The sequence below is a fragment of the Bubalus kerabau genome, chromosome 2 (genome assembly GCF_029407905.1).
Source record: "Bubalus kerabau isolate K-KA32 ecotype Philippines breed swamp buffalo chromosome 2, PCC_UOA_SB_1v2, whole genome shotgun sequence".
NCBI lineage: Eukaryota > Metazoa > Chordata > Mammalia > Artiodactyla > Bovidae > Bubalus > Bubalus kerabau.
In genome coordinates this window covers 118,664,861-118,688,919 of record NC_073625.1, presented here as the reverse complement: position 1 = coordinate 118,688,919, position 24,059 = coordinate 118,664,861, and the positions used below count along the sequence as shown (strand labels likewise).

Below are 24,059 nucleotides of genomic sequence, written 5' to 3'. Positions count from 1 at the left end.
ATTAATGACCTTAGGTAAATAATAACATCCCTTTGCTTTTACTTCTTCTACCAGGGAATTAGGCAAAATAATTTGAAGACAAATAACTTTAAAATAACAACAACAATAATAAAATATGCCTAGCAAAGACTTTAAACTCTTTATAGGAAGTGATGAATTTTCATGTATATATACTATAAGGACATTCTGAATATTTTATGAAACAATTTATAAACAATCTGTAAGAGATCACCTCCAGTACAACAAATTCTAATCTACTAAGACAGAAGTGCATTATGAGCTCTGCCACTATTTATAGCTTGTAATACCTGAATTAGTTATGACCAACCTAGACAGCATATTAAAAAGCAGAGACATTACTGTGGCAACAGAGGTCCATCAAGTCAAGGCTATGGTTTTTCCAGGGGTCATGTATGGATGTGAGAGTTGGACTATAAAGGAAGCTGAGCACCAAAGAATTGATGCTTCTGAACTGTGGTGTTGGAGAAGACTCTTGAGAGTCCCTTGGACTGCAAGGAGATCCAATCAGTCCATCCTAACGGAGATCAGTCCTGGGTGTTCATTGGAAGGACTGATGTTGAAGCTGAAACTCCAATACTTTGGCCACCTGATGCGAACAGCTGACTCATTGGAAAAGACCCTGATGCTGGGAAAGATTGAGGGCAGGAGGAGAAGGGGATGACAGAGGATGAGATGGTTGGATGGCATCACTGACTCAATGGACATGGGTTTGGGTAGACTCTGGCAGTTGGTGATAGACAGGGAGGCCTGGCGTGCTGCGGTCATGGGGTCGCAAAGAGTCGGACACGACTGAGCAACTGAACTGAATACTGTATTCTAATCAACCTTATATGTAATATAATATATTCTCGGTCAGGGATTAAAAGAGAAAAACTGAAATTATTAATGTAGAAAAGGCAAACATCCATACCTGGAAAGGTCAGATTTTTTTTATTTCCAGTTTCATTTTATTTCACACACAAAATGTGATGACTGTGACACAAAAGGCTTGTTTTCATTACTTATTGTGCATCTTCTTAACGCATTCTCATAAAGCCTATTCTCCTCTCTACAGAGAAAATACTATATGGAGGTAACTAGAATAACTGATGGTATTTCAACCACTTTTGGGATCTACTTTTATTTTTAAACGTCATCAGATTATTTATTTACATTAAAAATTTGTTTTATCTATTAATAATTTGAACTATGTATCCTGAATACAAATTCCATAAGTTATTCATGGAAAAGCATGAAATCTGATTTCTTACAGAGTAATTCAGAAAAATATGCAACATAAAATTCACAAAGCAAAAAAAAAAAAAAAAAAAAAAACTCCCAGATTTTTAGTAAGTCTGAAAGTATGATTTGATTCTAGGTTCTCTCAAATGATAACTCCCAGAAGTAATCTTGGCTGCTTTTCTTTTCACTGAAATTGACTTACTCTTTAACAAAGTTCTGAAGTTGTGCCTTAATTGATCTCTGGGTTTGGTCAAATAGGATCTAAAAGAAAAGGAACATTAAATAATTAGAAAAGTAAAGAAAGAAAAAAATTTTCATGTAGTTCTATAAATATTACATCCCTCCAACAATATTCCAATTCTAATAATACCTACACTTCTTACTGAACATTGCATAAGAAATAAGTATTTAAAAAAGAAACTGATTCTCAAGCCAATTTAATCTGTTAAAAAATAAAATTACTATTTACAGAGTAAATCAAATGTGTATTAATACTTAAATACAATTTTCAATCAGTTAAGCAATTTATTTCCTTGATTCTAACTCAGGCTTTAGAAGACAACCTAAAAGACTAATACAAATTCTACTCTATCCACCACAGGAATTTCTTATTCTAATATACTAAAACATAAGAAATGAAAACACTAGAACTTCCTTATACCTTAGACATTTCTCATTTGGGAAGACGTGTGGATTTCAATGTCTTACATTCTGAATTAAATAAATATTATACAGCCCTTAAATGATTGCTAAGACTAAAGACGAGGATAAAATTTTATTTCTTACAAAAATATTTTACACCACTTAACGGATGCCACATATATTTAACTCTACGTGTGGTAAATTTCATAAGGCTTGGCATGGAAATGTCAAGTACTTTCATAATTTATAGATATACTTCATTCAGAATTTGAAACACAGCATATAAACAGGCAGAAAAATCACTATTCAAAACAAAAAGAAAATCCTATGTCCTTCAACTAACTAAAAACAGCATCAAAATATTTCCCTCTTTATGGAATCTGGCTAGAAGCAAAGTATTATGTCCTTGTCTAAATGCCAAACACACACACACAGTCTGGGTTGAGTACAGGGTTTCAAAATCTGTCGAATTCACCTTTAAAGGAAAAAAGGTTTTGTATAATGTTAATCCCTAAGTATTAAACCCAAGTTAAGCAGAAGAAATGACATAATAAAGATCAGATTGGAAGGTAACTAAATAGAAAACAGGAAATTAACAGCCAAAACCTAATGAAACCTAAAGCTAGTTTTTTAAGATCTAAAATAGATAAACTCAGAGCCTAAGTCAGCATATTAAAAAGCAGAGACATCACTTTGCCAACAAAGGTCCATACAGTCAAAGATACGGTTTTTTCAGTAGTCACATATGGATTTGAGAGTTGGACCATAAAGAAGTCTGAACATCAAAAAATTGATGCTTTCGAATCATGGTGCTGGAGAAGACTCTTAGAGTCCCCTGGACTGCAAGGAGATCAAACCAGTTAATCTAAAGGAAATCAACTCTGAATATTCTTTGGAAGGACTGATGCTGAAGCTGATATTCCAATACTCTGACCACCTGATGTGAAGAGCTGACTCATTAGAAAAGACCCTGATGCTGGGAAAGATTGAAAGGAAAAGGAGAAGAGGGCAGCAGAAGATGAGATGGTTAGACAGCATCACTGACTCAATGAACATCAATTTGAGCAAACTCTGGGACCTGCCTATTGAGAAATCTGTATGGGCAAATACCTAGGGTTCATATTGCTAGGTTTTATGTAAATGTAGCTTTAACTTTACAGTATATGGGAGCTTTTTCAATACAGATTCGGTTTCTTCAATTCTCTTTTTCTTTTTTTGGTCATGCCATGAGGCTTGTGGAGTCTCAGTTCCCCGACCAGGGACTGAACGCTAGTGACAGCAGTGAAAACCCTAACCAGTAGAGCACGAGGGAAGCCTGTTTAGTTTTCTGATATCTCCTTTTCAAAATTGCTTTTATTGAAGTATAGTTGATTTACAATGCTGTATTAGTTTTTGGTAAATTAGTTTACAAGCAGAAATTTATATATTCAGTATACACACACACACACACACGTATACTGAACCACTCTGCTTGTAAACACATATATATATAATATATACATATAAATATATATATACACTGAATATATATATATATGTATTCTTCATATTTTTTCCAGTATGGTTTATTACAGAATATTCAATGTAGCCCCTGTGCTATATATTAGTACCTTGTTGTTTATTCATTCAATATATAATAGCATCTGCTAATTCCATATTCCCAATTCTTCCATCTCCCACCTCCGTTCCCCGTTAGCAACCATGAGTCTCTTCTCTTTGTAAGTCTCATTCTGTCTGAAAGATAAATTCATTTGTGCTGTATTTTAGATTCCACATATAACTGATATCAACTGAGCTATCAGGGAAACCCCAGTGATAAAGGGAATGGCAGACCACTTCAGCATTCTTGCCTTGAGAATCCGATGAACAGAATGAATAGGCAAAAAGACAGGACGCTGAAAGATGAACTCCTCAGGTCGGTAGGTGACCAATATGCTACTGGAGATCAGTGGAGAAATAACTCCAGAAAGAATGAAGAGACAGAGCCAAAGCAAAAACAACACCCCGCTGTGGATGTGACTGGTGGTGGAAGTTAAGTCCGATGCTGTAAAGAGCAATACTGCATAGGAACCTGGAATCTTAGGTCCATGAATCAAGGCAAACTGGAAGTGGCCAAACAGGAGATGGCAAGAGTGAACATCAACATTTTAGGAATCAGCCTACTAAACTGGACTGGAATGGTTGAATTTAACATAGATGACCATTATATCTACTATTGTGGGCAAGAATCCCTTAGATGAAATGGAGTGGCCCTCATAGTAAACAAGAGTCCGAAATACAATACTTGGGTGCAGTCTCAAAAATGACAGAAGAATCTCTGTTCATTTCCAAGACTAACCATTCAGTATTACAGTAATCTAAGTCTGTGCCCCTTCCAGTAATGCTGAAGAAGCTGAAGTTGAACGGTTCTATGAAGGCCTACAAGACCTTCTAGAACTAACACCCCAAAAAGATGTCCTTTTCATTATAGGGGACTGGACTGCAAAAGTAGGAAGTCAAGAGATACCGGGAGTAACAGGCAAATTTGGCCTTGGAGTACAAAACAAAGCAGGTCAAAGGCTAACTAAAAGAGTTTTGTCAAGAGAACGTGAACACCCTCTTCCAACAACACAAGAGAAGACTCTACACATGGACATCACCAGATGGCCAATACTGCAATCAAACTGATTATATTCTTTGCAGCCAAAGGTGGAGAAGCTCTATACAGTCAACAAAAACAAGACCAGGGGCTCACTGTGGCTCAGACCATGAACTCCTTATTGCCAAACTCAGACTGAAATTGAAGAAAGTTGGGGAAACCACTAGACCATTCAGGTATGACCTAAATCAAATCCCTTACGATTATATAGTGGAACTGACAAATAGATTCAAGGGATTAGATCTGATAGAGTGCCTGATGAACTACCGACGGAGGTTCCTGACATTGTACAGGAGGCAGTGATCAAGATCATCCCCAAGAAAAAGAAATGCAAAAGGGCAAAATGGTTGTCCAAGGAGGCGTTAGAAATAGCTGAGAATAAAAAAGATGTGAAAGGCAAAGGAGAAAAAGAAAGATATACCCATTTGAATGCAGAGTTCCAAAGAACAGCAAAGAAAGATAAGAAAGCCTTCCTCAGTGATCAGTGCAAAGAAATAAGAGGAAAACAGTGGAATGGGAAAGACTAGAGATCTCTTCAAGAAAATTAGAGACAAAAAGGGAACATTTCATGCAACGATGGGCACAATAAAAGACAGAAATGGTATGGAACTAACAGAAGCAGGAAATACTAAGAAGAGGTGGCAAGAATACACAGAAGAACGACACCAAAAAAATCTTCATGACCCAGATAACCACGATGGTGTGATCACTCACCTAGAGCCAGACATCCTGGAATGTGAAGTCAAGTGGGCCTTAGGAAACATCACTACGAACAAAGCTAGTGGAGGAGATGGGATTCCAGTTGAGCTATTTCAAATCCTAAAAGATGAAGCTGTGAAAGTTGCTACACTCAATATGCCAGCAAATCTGGAAAACTCAGCAGTGGCCACAGGACTGGAAAAGGCCAGTTTTCGTTCCAATCCCAAAGAAAGGCATGCCAAAAATGTTCAAACTACCACACAATTGCACTCATCTCACACGCTAGCAAAGTAATGCTCAAAAGTCTCCAAGCCAGGCTTCAACAGTAGGTGAACCATGAACTTCCAGATGTTCAAGCTGGATTTAGAAAAGGCAGAGGAACCAGAGATCAAATTGCCAACATCCGCTGGATCATCAAAAAAGCAACAGAGTTCCAGAAAAGCATCTATTTCTGCTTTATTGACTATGCCAAAGCCTTAGACTGTGTGGATTCCAAAGAACTGTGGAAAATTCTGAAAGAGATGGGAAGACCAGGCCACCTGACCTGCCTCCTGAAAAATCTATATGCAGGTCAGGAAGCAACAGTCAGAACTGGCCATGGAACAACAGACTGGTTCCAAACAGGAAAAGGAGTACATCAGGCTGTATATTGTCACCCTGCTAATTTAACTTATATGCAGAGTACATCATGAGAAACACTGGGCTGGATGAAACACAAGCTGGAATCAAGGTTGCCAGGAGAAATATCAATAATCTCAGATATGCAGATGATACTACCCTTATGGCAGAAAGTGAAGAACAACTAAAAAGCCTCTTGATGAAAGTGAAAGAGGAGTGAAAAAGTTGGCTTAAAACTCAACATTCAGAAAACTAAGATCATGGCATCCAGTCCCATCACTTCATGGCAAATAGATGGGGAAACAGTGGCAACAGTGACAGACCTTATTTCTGGGGGCTCCAAAATCACTGAAGATGGTGACTGCAACCATGAAATTAAAAGACACTTACTCCTTGGAAGAAAAGTTATGACCAACCTAGACAACATATTAAAAAGCTGAGATATTAGTTTGCCAACAAAGGCTATGGTTTTTCCAGTAGTCATGTATGGATGTGAGAGTTGGACTATAAAGAAAGCTGAGCACTGAAGCATTGATGCTTTTGAACTGTGGTGTTGGAGAAGACTCTTGAGAGTCCCTCGCACAGCAAGGAGATCCAACCAGTCTATCCTAAAGGAAATCAGTCCTGAATATTCATTGGAAGGACTGATGCTGAAGCTGAAACTCCAATACTTTGGCCACCTGATGCGAAGAACTGACTGATTTGAAAAGACCCTAATGCTGGGAAATACTGAAGGCGGAAGGAGAAGGGGATGATCGAGTATGAGATGGTTGGATGGCATCACCGACTCAATGGATATGAGTTTGAGTAAACTGTGGGAGTTGGTGATGGACAGGGAGGCCTGTCATGTTGCAGTCCATGGGGTCGCAAAGAGTCAGACACAACCGAGCAACTGAACTATACAGAACTGAACTGGGAGATAGTGAAGGACAGGGAAGTCAGGAGTGCAACAGTCCATGACATCGCAAAGAGTTGGACATGACTTAATGACTAAGCAAAAACAACAAGAGCCAAAGTGATCAGAAAAATAGAAGACACAATGTCCTACAATAAGTAGAGACAAGATTTCACCACAGACCCTATGGGTATTCAGAAAGGATAATCAGGGGATTTGTGGACAACTTTATGCTGATGAATTCAATAGATGAGATGGGTAAATTCTTTGAAAGACAAAAACTAATGAAACTCAACTGTTTTCTTAGGTCAGTTTCCCAAAGTACTAGAAATAAAAGTAAAAATAAACAAATGAGACCTAATCAAATTCATAAGCTTTTGAACAACAAAGAAATTATGAACAAAATGAAAAAACCTACAGATTGGGAGAAAAAAATTTGCAAACGATGTGCCCTACAAGGGCTTAATTTCCAAAATACAAACATCTCACACAACTCAGTAATGACAAAAAAACAATCCAAGCAAAAAATGGGTAGAAGACCTAAACAGACATCTTTTCAAAGAAAACATACAGATGGCCAACAGGTACCTGAAAAGAGGCTCGGCACTGATAATTCCTGGAGAAATGCAAATCAAAACTACAGTGAGATCTCACCTCACACCAGTCAGAATGGCCATCATTAAAAAGTATACAAATAATAAATGCTGGAGAAGGTGTGGAAAAAAGGGAAACCTCCTGACATTGTTGGCAGAAAAATAAATTAGTACAGTCACTATGGAGAAAAGCATGGAGAGTCCTTAAAAATCTAAAAATAGAGTTGCCATATGATCCAGCAATCCCACTCCAGCGCATACTTCCAGAAAAAAACTCTAATTTGAAAAGATATGCATCTCAATATTCACAGTAACACTATCTACAATAGTGAAGACATGGAAGCAACCTAAATGTTCATCAACAGATGGATGGATAAATGGAATACTTCTCAGACATAAAAAGAATGAAATAATGTCATTAGCTGCAACTTGAATGCCCTTAGAAATTATCATACTAAGTCAGAGAAAGACATATATGATATCACTTATTCAGTTCAGTTCAAGTCAGTCTCTCAGTTGCGTCTGACTCTTTGCGACCCCATGGACTGCAGCACGCCAGGCTTTCCTGTCTATCACCAACTCCCAGAGCTTACTCAAACTCATGTCCATTGAGTCAGTGATGCCATCCAACCATCTTATCCTCTGTCATCCCCTTCTTCATCCACCTTAAACTTAGGTCCATAACAAAATCTGTATGCAAATATTTATAGCAGTTTCATTCTTAATTGCCAAAAATTGGGCACAACCCAAATTTCCTTGGAGAAACAAACTATGGTATATCTATACAATATCTATATCATCAAGAAAAAGAAAGAACTATTAATAACTGCAATCACATAGATGAATCTCAATGCATTTTGATAAGTAAAATAAGTCATATTCAAAAGGCTACAAGCTAAATGAATCCATTTATATGACATTTCAGAAAAGGCAGAACTATAAACAGTTTCCAATGGTGGGGAAGGGAGGGAAGGCTGACTAACAATGCTTAATAAGAGTATTTCTAGAATTAATGAATGGAGAAGGAAATGGCAACGCACTCCAGTATTCTTCCTACAGAATCCTGTGGACGGAGGAGCCTGGCGGGCTGCTGTCCTTAGCATCACACAGATTCAGACATGAGTGAAGTGACTTAGCATGCATGCATGCATTGAAGAAGGAAATGGCAACCCACTCCAGTATTCTTGCCTGGAGAATCCCAGGGACAGAGGAGCCTGGTGGGCTGCCATCTATGGGGTCACACAGTCAGACAAGACTGAAGCGACTTAGCAGCAGCAGCAGCAGAATTAATGAAACTGTATCTTGATTGAGGTATGGAGACCCGACTGTATGCATTTGTTAAAACTCATAAAACTGTACACCACAAGGAATCAATTTTGTTACAACTGAATTTGAAAATAACTTTAATACCCTCTAGGTCCACCCATATTGTCACAAATGACAAGGTTTCATTCTTATTTATGGCTGGGTAATATTCCTGTATATACACTATACACATAGTAGATATACCACATCTTCTTTATCCATTCACCTGTTGATAGGCACTTAGGTTGCTTCCATATCTTGCCTACTGTGAATACAACTGCAATGATCATAGGGGTGCTTAGATTTTTTCTAATTAGTATTTTTGTTTTCTTTGACTAAATACCCAAGAATGAACCTGGTGGACCATATGGTAGTTCTACTGTTAGTTTTTTTAGAAATTTCCTTACTGTTTTCCACAGTGTCTATACCAATTCATATTCCCATCAATAGCACACAAGGATTCACTCATGTCTACATCCTCACCAAAGCTTGTTACTTAGTTATCTTTCTGATAAAAGCCATTCCGACAAGTGTGATGTGATATCTCACTGTGGTTTTGATTTGCATTTCCCTGATACCTTAGCAGTGGTGAGCATCTTATCATGTGCCTGGTGGTCATTTGCATCTCTTCTCTGGAAAAGTGTCTATTTAGGTCCTCTGACCTTTTTTTTTTTAATTTGGGGTATGGTTTTGGGTTTTTTTTTTTTATGTTGAGGTATAGGAGTTCCTTGAATATTGGGGGTATCAAACCCTTGTTGCATATAACATTTGCAAATATCTTCTCTCATTCACCACGGTGCTTTCTCATTTTATCAATTGTTTCTTTTACTACATAAAAGCTTTTTTAGTCCAATTTGGGCTTCCCTGGTGGCTCAGATGGTAAAGAATCTGCCTGCAGTGCAGGGGACCTGGGGTTGACCCCTGGGTTGGGAAGATCCCCTTGAGAAGGGCATGGCAACACACTCCAGTATTCTTGCCTGGAAAATTCCATGAACAGAGGACCCTGGCAGTCCACGGGATTCCAAAGAGTCAAACACAACTGAGCAACTAACAATTAGTTTATTTTTCCTTTTATTTCCCTTGTCTGCAGAGACAGCAAAAAAGAAATACTGCTAAGACAGATGTCAAAGAGCATACTGCCTGTATTTTCTTCTATAAGTGTTATGGTTTCAGGTCTTACATTTAAATCTTCAATCCATTTTTGACTTTATTTTTGTATATTGTGTGAGAATATAGTCAGTTGATTCTTTTGTATACTGTTGCCCAGTTTTCCTAACACCATCCATTAAAAAGGCTGTCTTCTCCCCATTGTGTATTCTTGCCTCCTCTGCCATAGAGTAATTGCCCATATAAATGTGGGTTCATTTCTGGACTCTCTACTCTGATCCCTTGATCTATGTGCCTGTTTTCGTGTCAATGACATACTGTTTTGATTACTATAGCTCTGTAGTATAGTTTGAATGTAGGTGTGTGACACCTCTAGCTTTCTTCTTCAGATTGTTTTGGTTATTTGGGGTCTTTTGCACTTGATACAAATTTCAGAATTATTTTTTTCTAGTTCTGTGAAAAATGTCTTTGGGATTTTGATAAGGATTATACTGTATCTCTAGACTGCCTCTGGTAATGTGGTTATTTTTAATATATTAATTCTTCCAATCCATGAGCCTGTTTATGTCACCTTTATTTATTTGATCAGTGATTTTTTGATCACTGTCAAAATTATCATTGATAGTTTTCCAAGTAGAAGTCTTTTACTTCCTTAGATTTATTCCCACATATTTTATTCTTTTTGATGCAATTGTAAATGGGATTACTTCAATGTTAGTATACAGAAACACAGATTTCTGCATATTAATTTTGTATCCTGCAACTTTACTGAATTCATTGACAAGTTCCAGCAGTTTCTGGTGGCACCTTTAGGATTTTCTATACACAGTATCATATGGCATCTGCAAACACTGACGGTTTAACACCTTCCTTTTCAGTACGGATTCCATTTATTTTTCCTGTCTGACTGTCGAGTCTAGGACTCCCAATATTTGCCATTTGCTACAAAATGCATGGACCTAGAGGGTATTATGCTATGTAAAATAAGACAGACAGAGAAAGAAAAATATATGATTTCATTTATACATGGAATCTAAAAAACAAAATAAATGAACAAACATAACTAAAGAGAAACTACAGAAAACACTACTAGAACTAATAAGTGACTTTAACAAAGCTGTAGAAATAAAGTCAATGTACAAGAATCAGTGCTATTTCTGTACATCAGCAATGACCAACTGCAAATTGAACTTTCCAAAAATATCACCTACAACAGCACCAAAAAATAGGAAATGCTTAAGGACAAACTTGACAAAAGGTATGCATGACTTGTACAATAAAGACCACAAAACACTGTCAAGAGAAATGAAATAAAACCTAAATAAATGGAGTAATATACTGTGTTCATGGATTAGAAAATTCACTATTAGTTAGATGTCAATTCTCACCAAGTTGATCTCTAGATTCGATGAAATCTCACTCCAAATCCCAGTAAGGCATTTTACAGAAGTTTAATACTTGGCTCTAAAATATATATGGAAATGGGACTTCCCTTGTGCTTCATGCTTCCATTGTAGGAGATGGGTTCAATCCCTGGTTGGGGAACTAAGATCATGTGTGTCGTGTGATGTGGCCAAAAACAATTTTTTTTCTTTATTTAAAAAGTGTATATCGAAATATAAAGGACCTATAATAGCCAAGGCTATGGTTTTTCCAATAGTCATGTATGGATGTGAGAGTTGGACTATGAAGAAAGCTGAGCGCCAAAGAATTGATGCTTTTGAACTGTGGTGTTGGAGAAGACTCTTGAGAGTTCCTTGGCCTGCAAGGAGATCTAACCAGTCCATCCTAAAGGAGATCAGTCCTGGGTGTTCACTGGAAGGACTGATGCTAAAGCTGAAACTCCAGTACTCTGGCCATCTCATGCGAAGAGTTGACTCATTGGAAAAGACTCTGATGCTGGGAGGGATTGAGGGCAGGAAGAGAAGGGGACGACAGAGGATGAGATGGCTGGATGGCATCACTGACTCAATGGACGTGAGTTTGAGTGAACTCCAGGAGTTGGTGATAAACAGGGAGGCCTGGTGTGCTGCAATTCATGGGGTCGCAAAGAGTCGGACATGACTGAGTAACTGAACTGAACTGAAAAATAGCCAAACTAATTTTGAAAAGAAATTGAACCAAGTTGGAATACTTATCCTACCTGATTTTAAGACTCATTATTGAAACCTAGAGTAATCAAGGCATTTGCAGTATTAAAAATAGGCAAAAGTAAGATCAATAAAACAAAAGAGTCCAGAAATGATACATACAAATGGTTCAACATCTGTTTTTAACAAAAGACACCAATAAAGAAAAGATAATTTTTTGAGGAAATGATGCTAGAACAAAAACTGGACAGCCTTATGATCAAAAATGAACCTTAACTCTTACCATGCAACATGTGTAAAAATTACCTCATGATGGATCACAAATCTAAACTAAACACAGAGTAAATCTTAGTAAACTTGGGTTAGGAAAACATTTAATAGTACACAACAAAGAAAATTATGAAAGAAAAAAAATCAATAAATTAACTTCATCAGAATTAAAAACTATTGTTCTTCAAAAGCTATGGCTACAAAAATAAAAAAGATAAGCCAAAATCTGGGAGAAAATATGTATCTTCAAGACACTTACTGACAAAAGACATACATGGAATGCAGAAAGAACTCTTATAACTAAGAAATAAGAAGATAACTCAATTTTTTTAATGTGCTAAAATTTGGTATTTTACCAAAGAGAACACATGGGTGGCAAATAAACACATGAAAAGATTTTTCAGATGACTGGTTATTAAAGAAACACAAATTAAAGCCATAAGAAAATTAAAAAGACTACCCATACCAAGTATTGGCAATCACGTGGAACAACTAGAACTCACACACACTGCTCATATGTGCATGTGTGCTAAGTTGCTTCAGTCGTGTCCGACTCTGTGCAACACTATGGTCTGTAGCCCGCCAGGCTCCTCTGTCCATGGGATTCTCCAGGCAAGAATACTGGAGTGGGCTGCCATGCTCTCCTCCAGGGGATCTTCCCAACCCAGGGATTGAACCTGCATCTCCTATGTCTCCTGCATTGGCAGGCGGGTTCCTTACCACTAGCACCACCTGGGAAGCCCCAAATACATGAGACCTGAGTTCAATCCCTGGATCAGGAAGATCCCTTGGAAAAGAGAATGGCTACCCACTCCAGTATTCTTGCCTGGAGAATCCCATGGACAGAGGAGCCTGATGGGCTACAGTTCATGGTGTCATAAAGGGCCAGACACAACTGAGCAACTAATACTTTCACTATTTTTATCTTAGAATTGGATTCTAGCCCCTGTGGTGAAGCCTTCAAATGACAGTTGTTTACTTGCTAAGTTGTGTCCGACTGTTTTGCGAGCCTGTGGACTGTAGCCCAAAGTCTTCTCTGTCCATGGAATTTTCCAGGCAAGAATACTAGAAAGGTTGCCATTTACTACTCCAGGGTATCTTCCTGACCCAGCAATCAAACCCACAACTCCTGCGGCTCCTGCACTGCAGGTTCATTCTTTAATGCTGAGTCACTGTGAAAGTCTTAGCAAAGATTTCATTAAAGACTCTGAAATAAAGCCACTCAGCTAAATCTCTAAGTACCAGGCCCAGTAACAATGAGATAATGTTTGTTGTTTTAAGCCACTATATTTGGGAGGTAATCTGTTATACAGCAATAGATAACTAACATATCCATCAACAAGTGAATGGATAAAGAAACTGTGATACTTCTACACAATGCAACATTATCAAGCAATTAAAAAAAAAAAAGGAATAGACACACAGACCATGATTGAGTCTCAAACTAATTACCCAGAAAGAAATCAGACCAAAAAAAATATAAGTCTGGAAAATGCAAACTGATCAATAATGACAGCCAGCAGTGACTGACAAGTAATAAAGACACGGCAAATTGAAAAAGAGGAACTATAAAACGGCACAAGAAGATTTTTGAGGTGTAACTGTTATGTTCATTAAATTAAATGAGGTGACAATTTTATGGCAGTAATACATATGTCAACATTTATCAAATTGTACACTTTAATACACAGTTTATGTCAATTACTCCCCAGTTTAAAAAATATATATATATATATTTTTCACAGAAAGAAATAGAATCTATTATTACTGTTGCTTTAAAATAACAAACATAGTGCTCGCTTCGGCAGCACATATACTAAAATTGGAACGATACAGAGAAGATTAGCATGGCCCCTGTGCAAGGATGACATGCAAATTCGTGAAGCGTTCCATATTTTTAAAAAAAACAAAAAAAAAAAAAATAAAATAAAATAAAATAAAATAAAATAACAAACATAACTATCTAAATTCTCCAAAATATAGCATTTAGCTAGTTTATATACATTTGGATAGAATGAGAAGTATTTCAGGCAAATGTCAATAATCTTGCCAACATATTTTTAACATCTCCATTAGAATGAAAAGTATGTTGCAATGCAAGGGCAATTAAGTAAAACTGTTGCTTTCTACTTACCAATTTTAAGCCTTTCAGCTATCTAACAGCTAACTGCCCACCCCCCACAAAATGTCACAAAGAGCTGCCCCAATTGGGCACTAATCTATACCCCACTAAGTTAGACTTCACAGCATTTCTTTTCATGTGCAAAAGCAAAAACCTTTAAGACTTTGCCTTGTCAATGTCCCTGGAAATTAGGTGACGAGGAAGTGTACAAGATTCTTCCCTAAAATTTTGCCCTTTACATCATTTCCCCATTTTCCTTGTGTACAGTTCTACTATCCTGACTAGTTGGGGGTTCTGATCCAGATCTTACCCACAGTACTCAGCAACCACCAGAAACTTTTATCTGGACTTTAAACCAAAAACAAAATTTGTTTCATCCTCAGAATCATCCTCGGAGAAGACAATCATCCTCAGAGAAGGCAATGGCACCCCAATCCAATACTCTTGCCTGGAAAATCCCATGGACAGAGGAGCCTGGTGGGCTGCAGTCCATGGGGTCGCTAAGAGTTGAGCACGACTGAGCGACTTCACTTTCACTTTTCACTTTCATGCATTGGAGAAGGCAATGGCAACCCACTCCAGTGTTCTTGCCTGGAGAATCCCAGGGACGGGGGGAGCCTGGTGGGCTGCCATCTATGGGGTTGCACAGAGTCAGACACGACTGAAGTTGACTTAGCAGTAGCAGCAGAATCAAGTACATCTCAGGGCTTCTCTTCCAGGTCTACACCACAAAACCTGGGATGGTATAATAAAGTCACAGTGACAGATTCTGGCCAGGGTGGGGGTAGGGGGCTACCAACACAAAAGCTGAGATTCAGTTCCATATTTGGAAATGAATAGCATTATTCCTACCAACATATGCATGACAAGTAATCAACAGTGTCATTTGATCTGCTAGTTATAAAAAGATCTTACTGAAGTGCATAAATATCATGACTGCTTAAAACCAATGGCTTACACTCAAGTTATTCCTCATTCATGTCTGTACTAAGATAAAGCAACACTATCTCTGCGATGTTCAGGAAAGGACGAAAGCTGAAATACACTACACAGATGGCAGGCACTCTAGGAAGTTTAGCACAACACAAGAATAGGCCACACATCCATAGATAGCTTTGAACTAGTTCCAATTCTTACCATTTAGGTCCCCTTGGCCGAGAATAAACTTTGGCAAAATCTTCATGATCCATTTAAATATTACTGAGCTAACACAGCAGTCTCTTCTGACGATCCTGCATGACATAATCATTCCTGTCCTTTTCAGAATCTATAGGCACAGGGGTATGGCTGTTGACATTGTGGATTCGCTGAATCTTTAAAGTCTCATCAGGTCTGCTTATTTCAGGCCTATAATAATCAAGAAGACTCTTCTTTGTTTTATCAGAAATAGGCCCCAAATATGCAACTGAATATCTATTATGTGTTACTGTTTTTCTACATTCTCTGCCTGTCCTAACTTATCCATTTATTAATATCTAATCTCTTCTTTCTCCCTTTCTTCATTTCTCTAATGCAATGGTTTGTCACTGGCTGGGTATGAATCAAACTCATTTGCAAAGCTAACAGAAAATACAAAGATTCAAGGTTGTTAAAGAAGGATAGAACTCTTCCGCATTTTTTAACAAATTCACTAGGTGACTGTGTTACTCAAAGTGAAAGTGAAAGTCACTCAGTCGTATCCGATTCTTTGTGACCCCATGGACTATACAGTCCATGGCATTCTCCTGGCCAGAATACTGGAGTGGGTAGCCTATCTCTTCTCCAGGGGAACTTCCCGACCCAAGAATCAAACCAGGGTCTCCTGCATTGCAGGCAGATTCTTTACCAACTAAGCTATCAGGCAAGATTGAGACAAATTGTTCTGACCAGGGGTTTTCAAATGGTTGCACAGTATCATAACCTGGGGAACTTTTAAATACTCTGATGGTGAGATAATTATAAAAACTGGTGAGACTCAGAAATATATTTTTGAAGTTCCCCAGATGTGAACCAGCATTATCCACATCACTTGACTACTTGGCAGAAATGAAGAATCTTCAGAACCACCCCAGACTTACATTATCAGAAATCTGCCTTTACCGAGATTTCCAAATGCTTGTCTGGGGGAAGCAACACACTGTTTCTCAAATTGGGCTGCACACTGGGATGATGTGTGGTGTGGAGCTTTAAAGATTATGGATAAAAAAGAAAAAAAAAAAAAAAAGATTATGGATAGCTGGTTCTTACTCCCAGGGACTGGATTTTAACTAGTCTGGATTGTAACCCACTAGCGCTCCACTGAGAAGAATTCATCAAGGTAGTTAAATCACTAAATTACTTTTGCTAGAGCAGAAATGGCCTCTCTTCAGTGGATGTCATGATAGATACAGTCCTCTGAAGTGGACAAAACAGTCTTGAGAGCAAAGGTTACCACATTTTTTCTGTAGAGCTAGACAGCATTTTAGGCTTGTGGGCCATGTAGTCTGTGTCACAACTACTCATTTCTGCCATTGTATGAAAATAACCATAGACAATACAAAAACAAATGAATATGGCTATGTTCCTACAAAAATTTATATGAAAAAGGCAGAGGGGCAACAGGCTAGACTTGGCCTGCAAGCCATAGTTTGCCAACCCGTGCTCTAGAAAAGTGGCTCACAAAGTTTAGAATACATCAGAATCACCTGCAAGGCTTGCTCAAACACATATTGCTGGCTTCCAGCTTCAGAGTTTCTGATTTAGTAGAGCTGAATGGACTCTAAGAAGCTACCATTCTAATAAGTCCTTAGGTGTTGCTGATGCTGCTGGTCCAGGCACCACAATTTGAGAATCATAAGGCAAACATATTACAAAACTCTCTTCTTCAACCACAGTGTATTTGTATATGAAAAAGTTATTAAATAAAGCAATGGCAGGAGTAAATGGTACAAGACTTCAACACAAAATACCCATTTTATACAGAAAGATTTGTACTTTAAACTTCTGCAAACACAAAATAAGAAACAAAGTTCTTTTATGATATTAGCTATAACTATATCAGATAAACAAGCTGCTTAAAAGGTTACTCAATTAACAGCTAAAGCCAGAGTGCCTCATAAAATTGCAAAATTGCATAATACACCAACCTGCAAGGAAAATGTCAGAACTTTGCAATTTCCAAAGAAGCAAAGGAAACAGAAAATGTGCCACATTCAAATAACAGAATTAACAGATGCATTTGATGGCATGTCAGGTAAACACAGTAATAATCACTAACCAGAAGACAATGGTATCAAAGTTTTCATTGCTGTGTGATGATTCTACATGTTAATAATTCTTGTTCAAATTAACAACAGTTAAAATTTCTGAGTTTAAGATTATCTTGGAAGAACACTTATTGGTTTTCTAAGTACCAAAACAAATTCCTAGGGATGAAATACTCAAATGCCCAAAAAAAACCTTTAAAACAAAGAGGATGAATTTGGAAGCACTGTAATTCTGCATACTGATAATGCAGCCACTAAGGCAGCAAGATGTAAATTTATATTAAGAATCCATTTAGGGCATTGAAACATGTATAGTATCATATAAGAAACAAATTGCCAGTCCAGGTTTGATGCAGGATACAGGAAGCTTGGGGCTGGTGCACTGGGATGACCCAGAGGGATGGTATGGGGAGGGAGATGTGGGGGGGGGGGGGTGGGTGGTTCAGGATTGGGAACATGTGTACACCCGTGGCGGATTCATGTTGATGTATGGCAAAACCAATACAATATTGTAAAGTAATTAGCCTCTAATTAAAATAAATAAATTAAAAAAAAAAAGAATCCATCTAGAAAGTTGTGAAGATCGACTAGTGTATTATTTCACAAAGGATCTCATATATGTAAAAGGCTCCAGGTAGATATAAATTCCAAATTAAATTTCATGAAGATGATGCATGAATCTAAGCAAAACATTCAAAACATTTCATTCATCTTCAGCTTTTTGTATAGACATGAGACAATAATATCAACTCTCTGGGGACTTCCCTGGTGATCCAGTGGTTAAGACTTCCTGCTTCCAATGCAGGGGGCACGGGTTTGATCTCTGGTCAGGGAACTAAGATCCCGTATGCTGGGCAGTACAGCTTCCCCCCAACCCCCAACCCAGAATACTAGCTGTCCAAAGGGAGAATTTTGCCTGGGTTTAGAATTTAAAAGTAGAATTCAAGAAATTTAGGAGGAACAACTTTCAACTTGCAGATTTGCTTGGTGCTAGTTATTGACTTTAAAAGGTGGCTTACTTAACTGGTGTTCTGTATTCTGATAGATGATCTTATTTCAAGCAATTCCTTGATATTTTTGACAACTAACATGTACCAACAATCTTTATGGACTCAAAGTGTTGTAAACAAGAGGCTGAGAATGAGTCATTAGGGACTTTCAGTGCTATAATCTGAATCCACAAAGAAAATTATTAAAATGTATAAATGGGTTTCATAAGTAAAGCAACTTCTCCATTTACCTGCAGGAAAGCTCTGTTATTATTTCATTCAAAATCCATTCAACTTAATCCCAGAAATACATGACACTACATGTGTCAATGAAAGAAAAAAAAGAGCAATCCCACTTTATGAATGATTGTTTCTTTAAGGGATAATTTAAAGCGATGAAATGATTTAAATTCCACTTACAAGTGATAAAACAATTCCTGTCAATCAGGTGCAAAGGGTAATAAATGTTCATCTGCCTTTCATTGGTATGTCTACCTATGCAGACAAAGTCCTCATCAATGAAAATGGCCAAGAACTTGGAAAGATCATCAATTTTTAACTCTTGATCAGGAACTGCTTGAAACTATTTAACATATAAGACCTTTTTTTTTTTTTTTAAAGTTATATTCAGGGAAACCAGCTGAAGTTTCTCATTAAAATATTTTTTAAATATATGGAGGTGCTATATACATTCAATATGTAATATCTCTCCTAACACTTTAAGTTTTATTTTAACATAATTCTATAAAAAATAAATTATTTACTAAATAGCTATTAACATAAGCTCATAAAAAAGAAATAAATATTTTTCACCAACACTCATGACATGACACCTCATGTCCCCCACCAGTTCTCTCCAGTGTCTCATACAAACACAACCATCCTTTTCTACTTCTGCCATGAGATGAGAACAGAAGCACCAAACTACTATATTCCCACTACCTAAAACCATCTGTTGAGCAAATGAGTAGATAGGTGCAGTATGGAAAGCCAAACTCACAAACAAAACAAAAAGGGTCACACGTTTTCATGGCATTTTATGCAACAATTCAACTTTAAACTTTCATTTGACAAATAATCAAATCAACAGTCTAAGCTCCTTATACCAACAGCAAATTAGAATTCAAAAGAGTCATCAGTAATGTTACATAAACAGAGCTCCAGAAAAACAACCAGTAGTCAAATCAACTCTAGCATGTAGTACAATATATATGACCTGCTTTGGAAAAGTCATGAGTTGGCATCTTATAAAAAATACATGAGTTAAAGAGCAACTCTAGGAAATTCTCATTCTATAAAGAATAAGGAACAATACTATTCATTTTTACAGAGAAAATAAATCACAAAAGAATCCAAATAATTTATTTTTTAAATGACTGGATAATCTAGGCCCAATCTATGTTTAATTTTACTTGGCTAAAAACACAAACGGTTACATTATTTGAAACATTTATTTAAGCCCACAAAGTTATTCATAAATCTCTATAACATCCAGCCTTTTATCCTGATACAAACTGATACACCAAGACCTAAGTGTTATGAGCTTGGCTGTAGAATGTAAAGCAGATGCCAGTTTTATTACCTTTTAGAAAGCAGTTCGTCTTACTCTATAATGCCTCCTTTCTCCTGTAATGCTATGTAATTAAAATTTCAGTGAACAGAATACTACTAAAATAAAGCATTTTAAACTAGGCTTTTCCCACATTTTTAACAAATAGCTGAGATCACACTTAAATCTTATAATAATTAACACTTTATAACTTTAGAATTTTTATACTTAAAGGTCATCTAGTGAAGTCCCTTCATTACACAGTAGTAGAATATAAAGCTTAGAAAAATTAAATGACTTCCCCAGGATAAGAATTACACAAGTACCAAGGAGACAACAGTAAACAAGATATGTGTCATCCCTATCTTTATCTAGTTGAAGTGAAATATATAGCATTATGATGGGGGGCGGGAAACTTCTGCCACAAATACAAAAATTCTGATTCAATATACAGAGGTCACTCCTACCAAAAACATTAAAAGTATTTGTTAACAAGAAACAAACAGGCCAGAGAGCACAGCAACTATAAAAAGAAAGAAAAAAGTAAAGTCTCACAATTTCATACCTACAGCTATTAGCAGAAAATTTCTGAGATGCTTTAAAAAGGAATATGGGAATAAAATTAGAAAGACACTAGACATCTGAGTGCAGTATGAGACAGAGTGTTCTCTATATACATATATATTAATATAAGTACATATGTAAATACACACAAGTTCACCTCTATCGCCTTTTGACCTCTAAGCCAACAGACAGATGAATAGTTTGCAAATTATCTTTCTAAAGCAACATGAATTATAGTCAAAACAGAGATCCTGAAGTTTTCAAGTACATAAAAAAATAAAAGAAAAGAATATTAAATATTTTTATTTGTCTATTTGAGCACTGAACTGTTACCAATTTAACACATCTTTATCCATTTAATGACTTAAAAATAAAACAAGGGTTATCATAATCTCAGTCTCCTCAACCCTGCCATGAGTAACTCCTTCCTACCAAGGTCTTCCAAGTAGCAGCAGAAGAGATAAATATAACAAAGTGCCTACAGTCATGAAACTTAGAACAGACAATAAAGTAAGTATATATATTTAAGAACAAGATCATACACATATATGTGGTATGTGTATGTGTATCTTTTAATGTGGCACATAAAAGATGATAAATTGATAGAACAGAATCATAAGGTGGTCAAGGAAGGCTTCTCAGAGAGGAAGGAACCTATTAAAGTGAGAGAGACCTACAGAAAGAGAAGGAATATCATAGAGAAACAATCACACATAGCTGTAAGGGGAGAACGTTCTGCACAGAACAGATACCGAGTACAAAGGTCCTACGGTGAGAATTACATTGGCAAGTTCAAAGAACAACAAAGGAAGGGGTCACAACCAGGCAGAGCAGAGATGAGATCAGCAAGTTACCAGCAGGAGCCTCATCATACAGGGCTTGGTCAGGATTTCATTCTGAGTATAATAGGAGCCAGAGCAGCCAAGTAGTATGAATTAATTTGTATTTTTAAAAGTTCATTCTGGCTGCTGTATACAGAATGCATTGTAGAAGGGCAAGAGAAGAAGCAGAGATACAAGTTATATAATCCTAAACAAAAGGCGGTAGCCGTTTATAGTTTAGACTTGGAGGTGACAAAGGACCTGGGGTATATTTTGTTAATGTGTGCGATACAGAGTGTGAGGAGAAAAAGAAAAGTCACAGTTTCGAGGATAAAAATTGTTAAGACCGTGTAATGATTTACCTACTAAAAATGTTTTCAAAATTATAGTCTTTGTGGTTGGTGTGCCAACTGTTTACTGGCTTTCACCACTATATTTATCACTCTTCCATAATTGTCTCCTCTGTGATGAGCGGAGCTAGAAATCTGTAAAGTATATTTCCCAAACTCCCTGCAAGCTAAGAGGTCAGGTTCTACAAATGGGATCTGATGTTAGATTAAGAGGCAGGAGATAAAGAGAAGCCACTTTTCTCTCTGCTTTCTGTTCTGCAACAGCCATTAGTGAGCAACTGAGCTACTCCAACTTTCAGCAGCATCAGGGACTAGTCCAGGAGTGTCAGCAACAAGCAGGCAAGCTTTGACTTCTTGGCTTGGGAACAATACAGTGCAGCACACAGGGGCTCTGGTATCACGTCTACCCCGAGGCCTGCAGCCCTAAGGACAATAGATAGCTCCTTCCCATGTTGAATAATCTCTAGGTGGCATCATGGTGGCTTTTTTCTTTCTTCCAACTCTCCCAATACTTTGTAACTAAGTCAATGTATAAAAACCTTTCTATAAGTAACACCATATGTAAAAAAAAAAAAGAAAAGAAAGAAATACCATATGTGGTTTCTGTTTTCCCAAATGGATACCAACCAATATAGTAAAGGAAGAAGTATCTCTCCAGGAACTAGTTGCACAATTTCTGTTACTCATCACAATACCCTTTTACGTATTGTTATTGCAAATTCTACTATTCCCCTTTTACAGAACAGTAAACTGAAAAATGAAGTGATTTTAAAAATTAACCAAAATTATACAGCTCATAATAGTGAAGCCTAAACTCAAAGGTGTTTCTACCTAAATTCTATGTTCCTTTTACAATGTTAAAAATCAAGAAACATTGATTGCTTTCAGCAGGGGAAAAAAAACACACTATTGGAATCAGTTCAGGAAACTAGTTGCACATTAACAGCACTAGCACTAAAAAGACTAATAATCTCTATCGCCTTGAAGCAAACTATACTTTTAGCCCTGGCTTCAAACAAACCTCATTTTTAAAGACTTAATTTACTCTAACAGGATAATTTATAAAATACTCTGAACTTAAGATTTCTTGACAGGACAGACTTCAACATACATTTAAACTATTTCCTTGCCAAAAGTTTATCTTAATCATAACTTTTCACATATAAAACTATAAAAAGAGCAAGACAGTCTTATATAAAGCAATAATATAAGACTTACTAATTTAAAGAAAATATCAAGAATAGGACTATGACAAAGGATATTTTATTACAAAAAAAACTTATGTTAATTTAAAATCAGTAACTTTTAAAAATTTTTGATTCTCATTATATTACACTGTTTAAGCAGTCTGAATCCAAAAGATCCCTTGAATTAAAAGAAATCAAATATACCATCGTTAGCATCCAAATTCAACAGAAGGCAAAAGGAAAACTAATAAGGGGTCATTAGAAACAAGTTGGTGCAAAATGTTAGAGCTAAAATCATAAAACTCTTGGAGAAAAAACAAAGGGATAAATATGAATGATCTAGGATTTAGCAATGGATTCTTGGATATGACCCCAAAAGTAAGAGGAACAGAAGAAAAAAAAAAAAGATAAATTGGATTTCATCAAAATTAAAACTTCTAGAGAAGGGCCAAGATGGCAGAGTAGAATCGTAAGATGACCTCCTCTCACAAGCACACCAAACTCACAACAATCCAGAGACCAACCACCGTTGAAAAAAAACTGAAACCTACCAGGGAAGAGTCTCTCCAACTAAAGACATAAAGAGAGAACCACAGTGAGACTGGTAGTAGGGGTGTGCCTGTGATATGATCAAATCTCACACCTCCCCCACAAAGTAAGCAACCCATAAACTAGAGTACAATTAGATTACAGGCATTCTCCTGCACGAGTGAGAATGCTGAGCCCCACATCAAGCCCCTGGATCAAGGTCTGGCACTAGGAGGAAGAGACCCCAGAACATTTGGTTTTGGAAGCCAGTGGAGTTTGACTGCAAAAGCTCCACAGGATTGGGAGAAATAGAGACTTCACTCTTAAAGAGTGCACACAAAATTTCAGGTGCATCAGGACCTAGGGCAAAAGCAGTAACTGGATAGTAGCCTGGGTCAAATCCACTGCTGATCTCTGGAGTGTCTTCTGGGGAGACAGGACGGATGTGGCCCATCCTGGGGACACAAACACTGCTGGTGAACGTTACTGGAAAACACTGACCTGTGGGGCCTCTCCCGGAGGGCGATATTTTGTCACAAAGACTCAGCCCCACCTAAAAGCCTGTAGTCTCCAGTGTTGGGACACCTCAGGCCAAACGAAAAACTGAGTGGGAACACATTTCCACT

At 37.2% G+C, this 24,059-nt stretch overlaps 1 protein-coding gene and 1 non-coding gene across 5 annotated transcripts in view; one reads left to right on the top strand and one right to left on the bottom strand.

Annotated features, from left to right (window-relative positions):
* ACAP2 (ArfGAP with coiled-coil, ankyrin repeat and PH domains 2) overlaps positions 1–24,059 on the bottom strand; it is a 171,208-nt gene that overhangs the window by 62,148 nt on the left and 85,001 nt on the right. For all 4 annotated transcript variants that reach the window (XM_055568626.1, XM_055568628.1, XM_055568627.1 and 1 more), the window contains exon 5: positions 1,445–1,503. In XM_055568626.1, coding sequence (XP_055424601.1) covers positions 1,445–1,503 — 59 coding nt within the window. The remainder of the gene's footprint in view (positions 1–1,444; positions 1,504–24,059) is intronic.
* On the top strand, positions 13,892–13,998 carry LOC129645211 (U6 spliceosomal RNA). Its single transcript, XR_008711289.1, has one exon. It is a non-coding gene; the product is annotated as a U6 spliceosomal RNA (small nuclear RNA).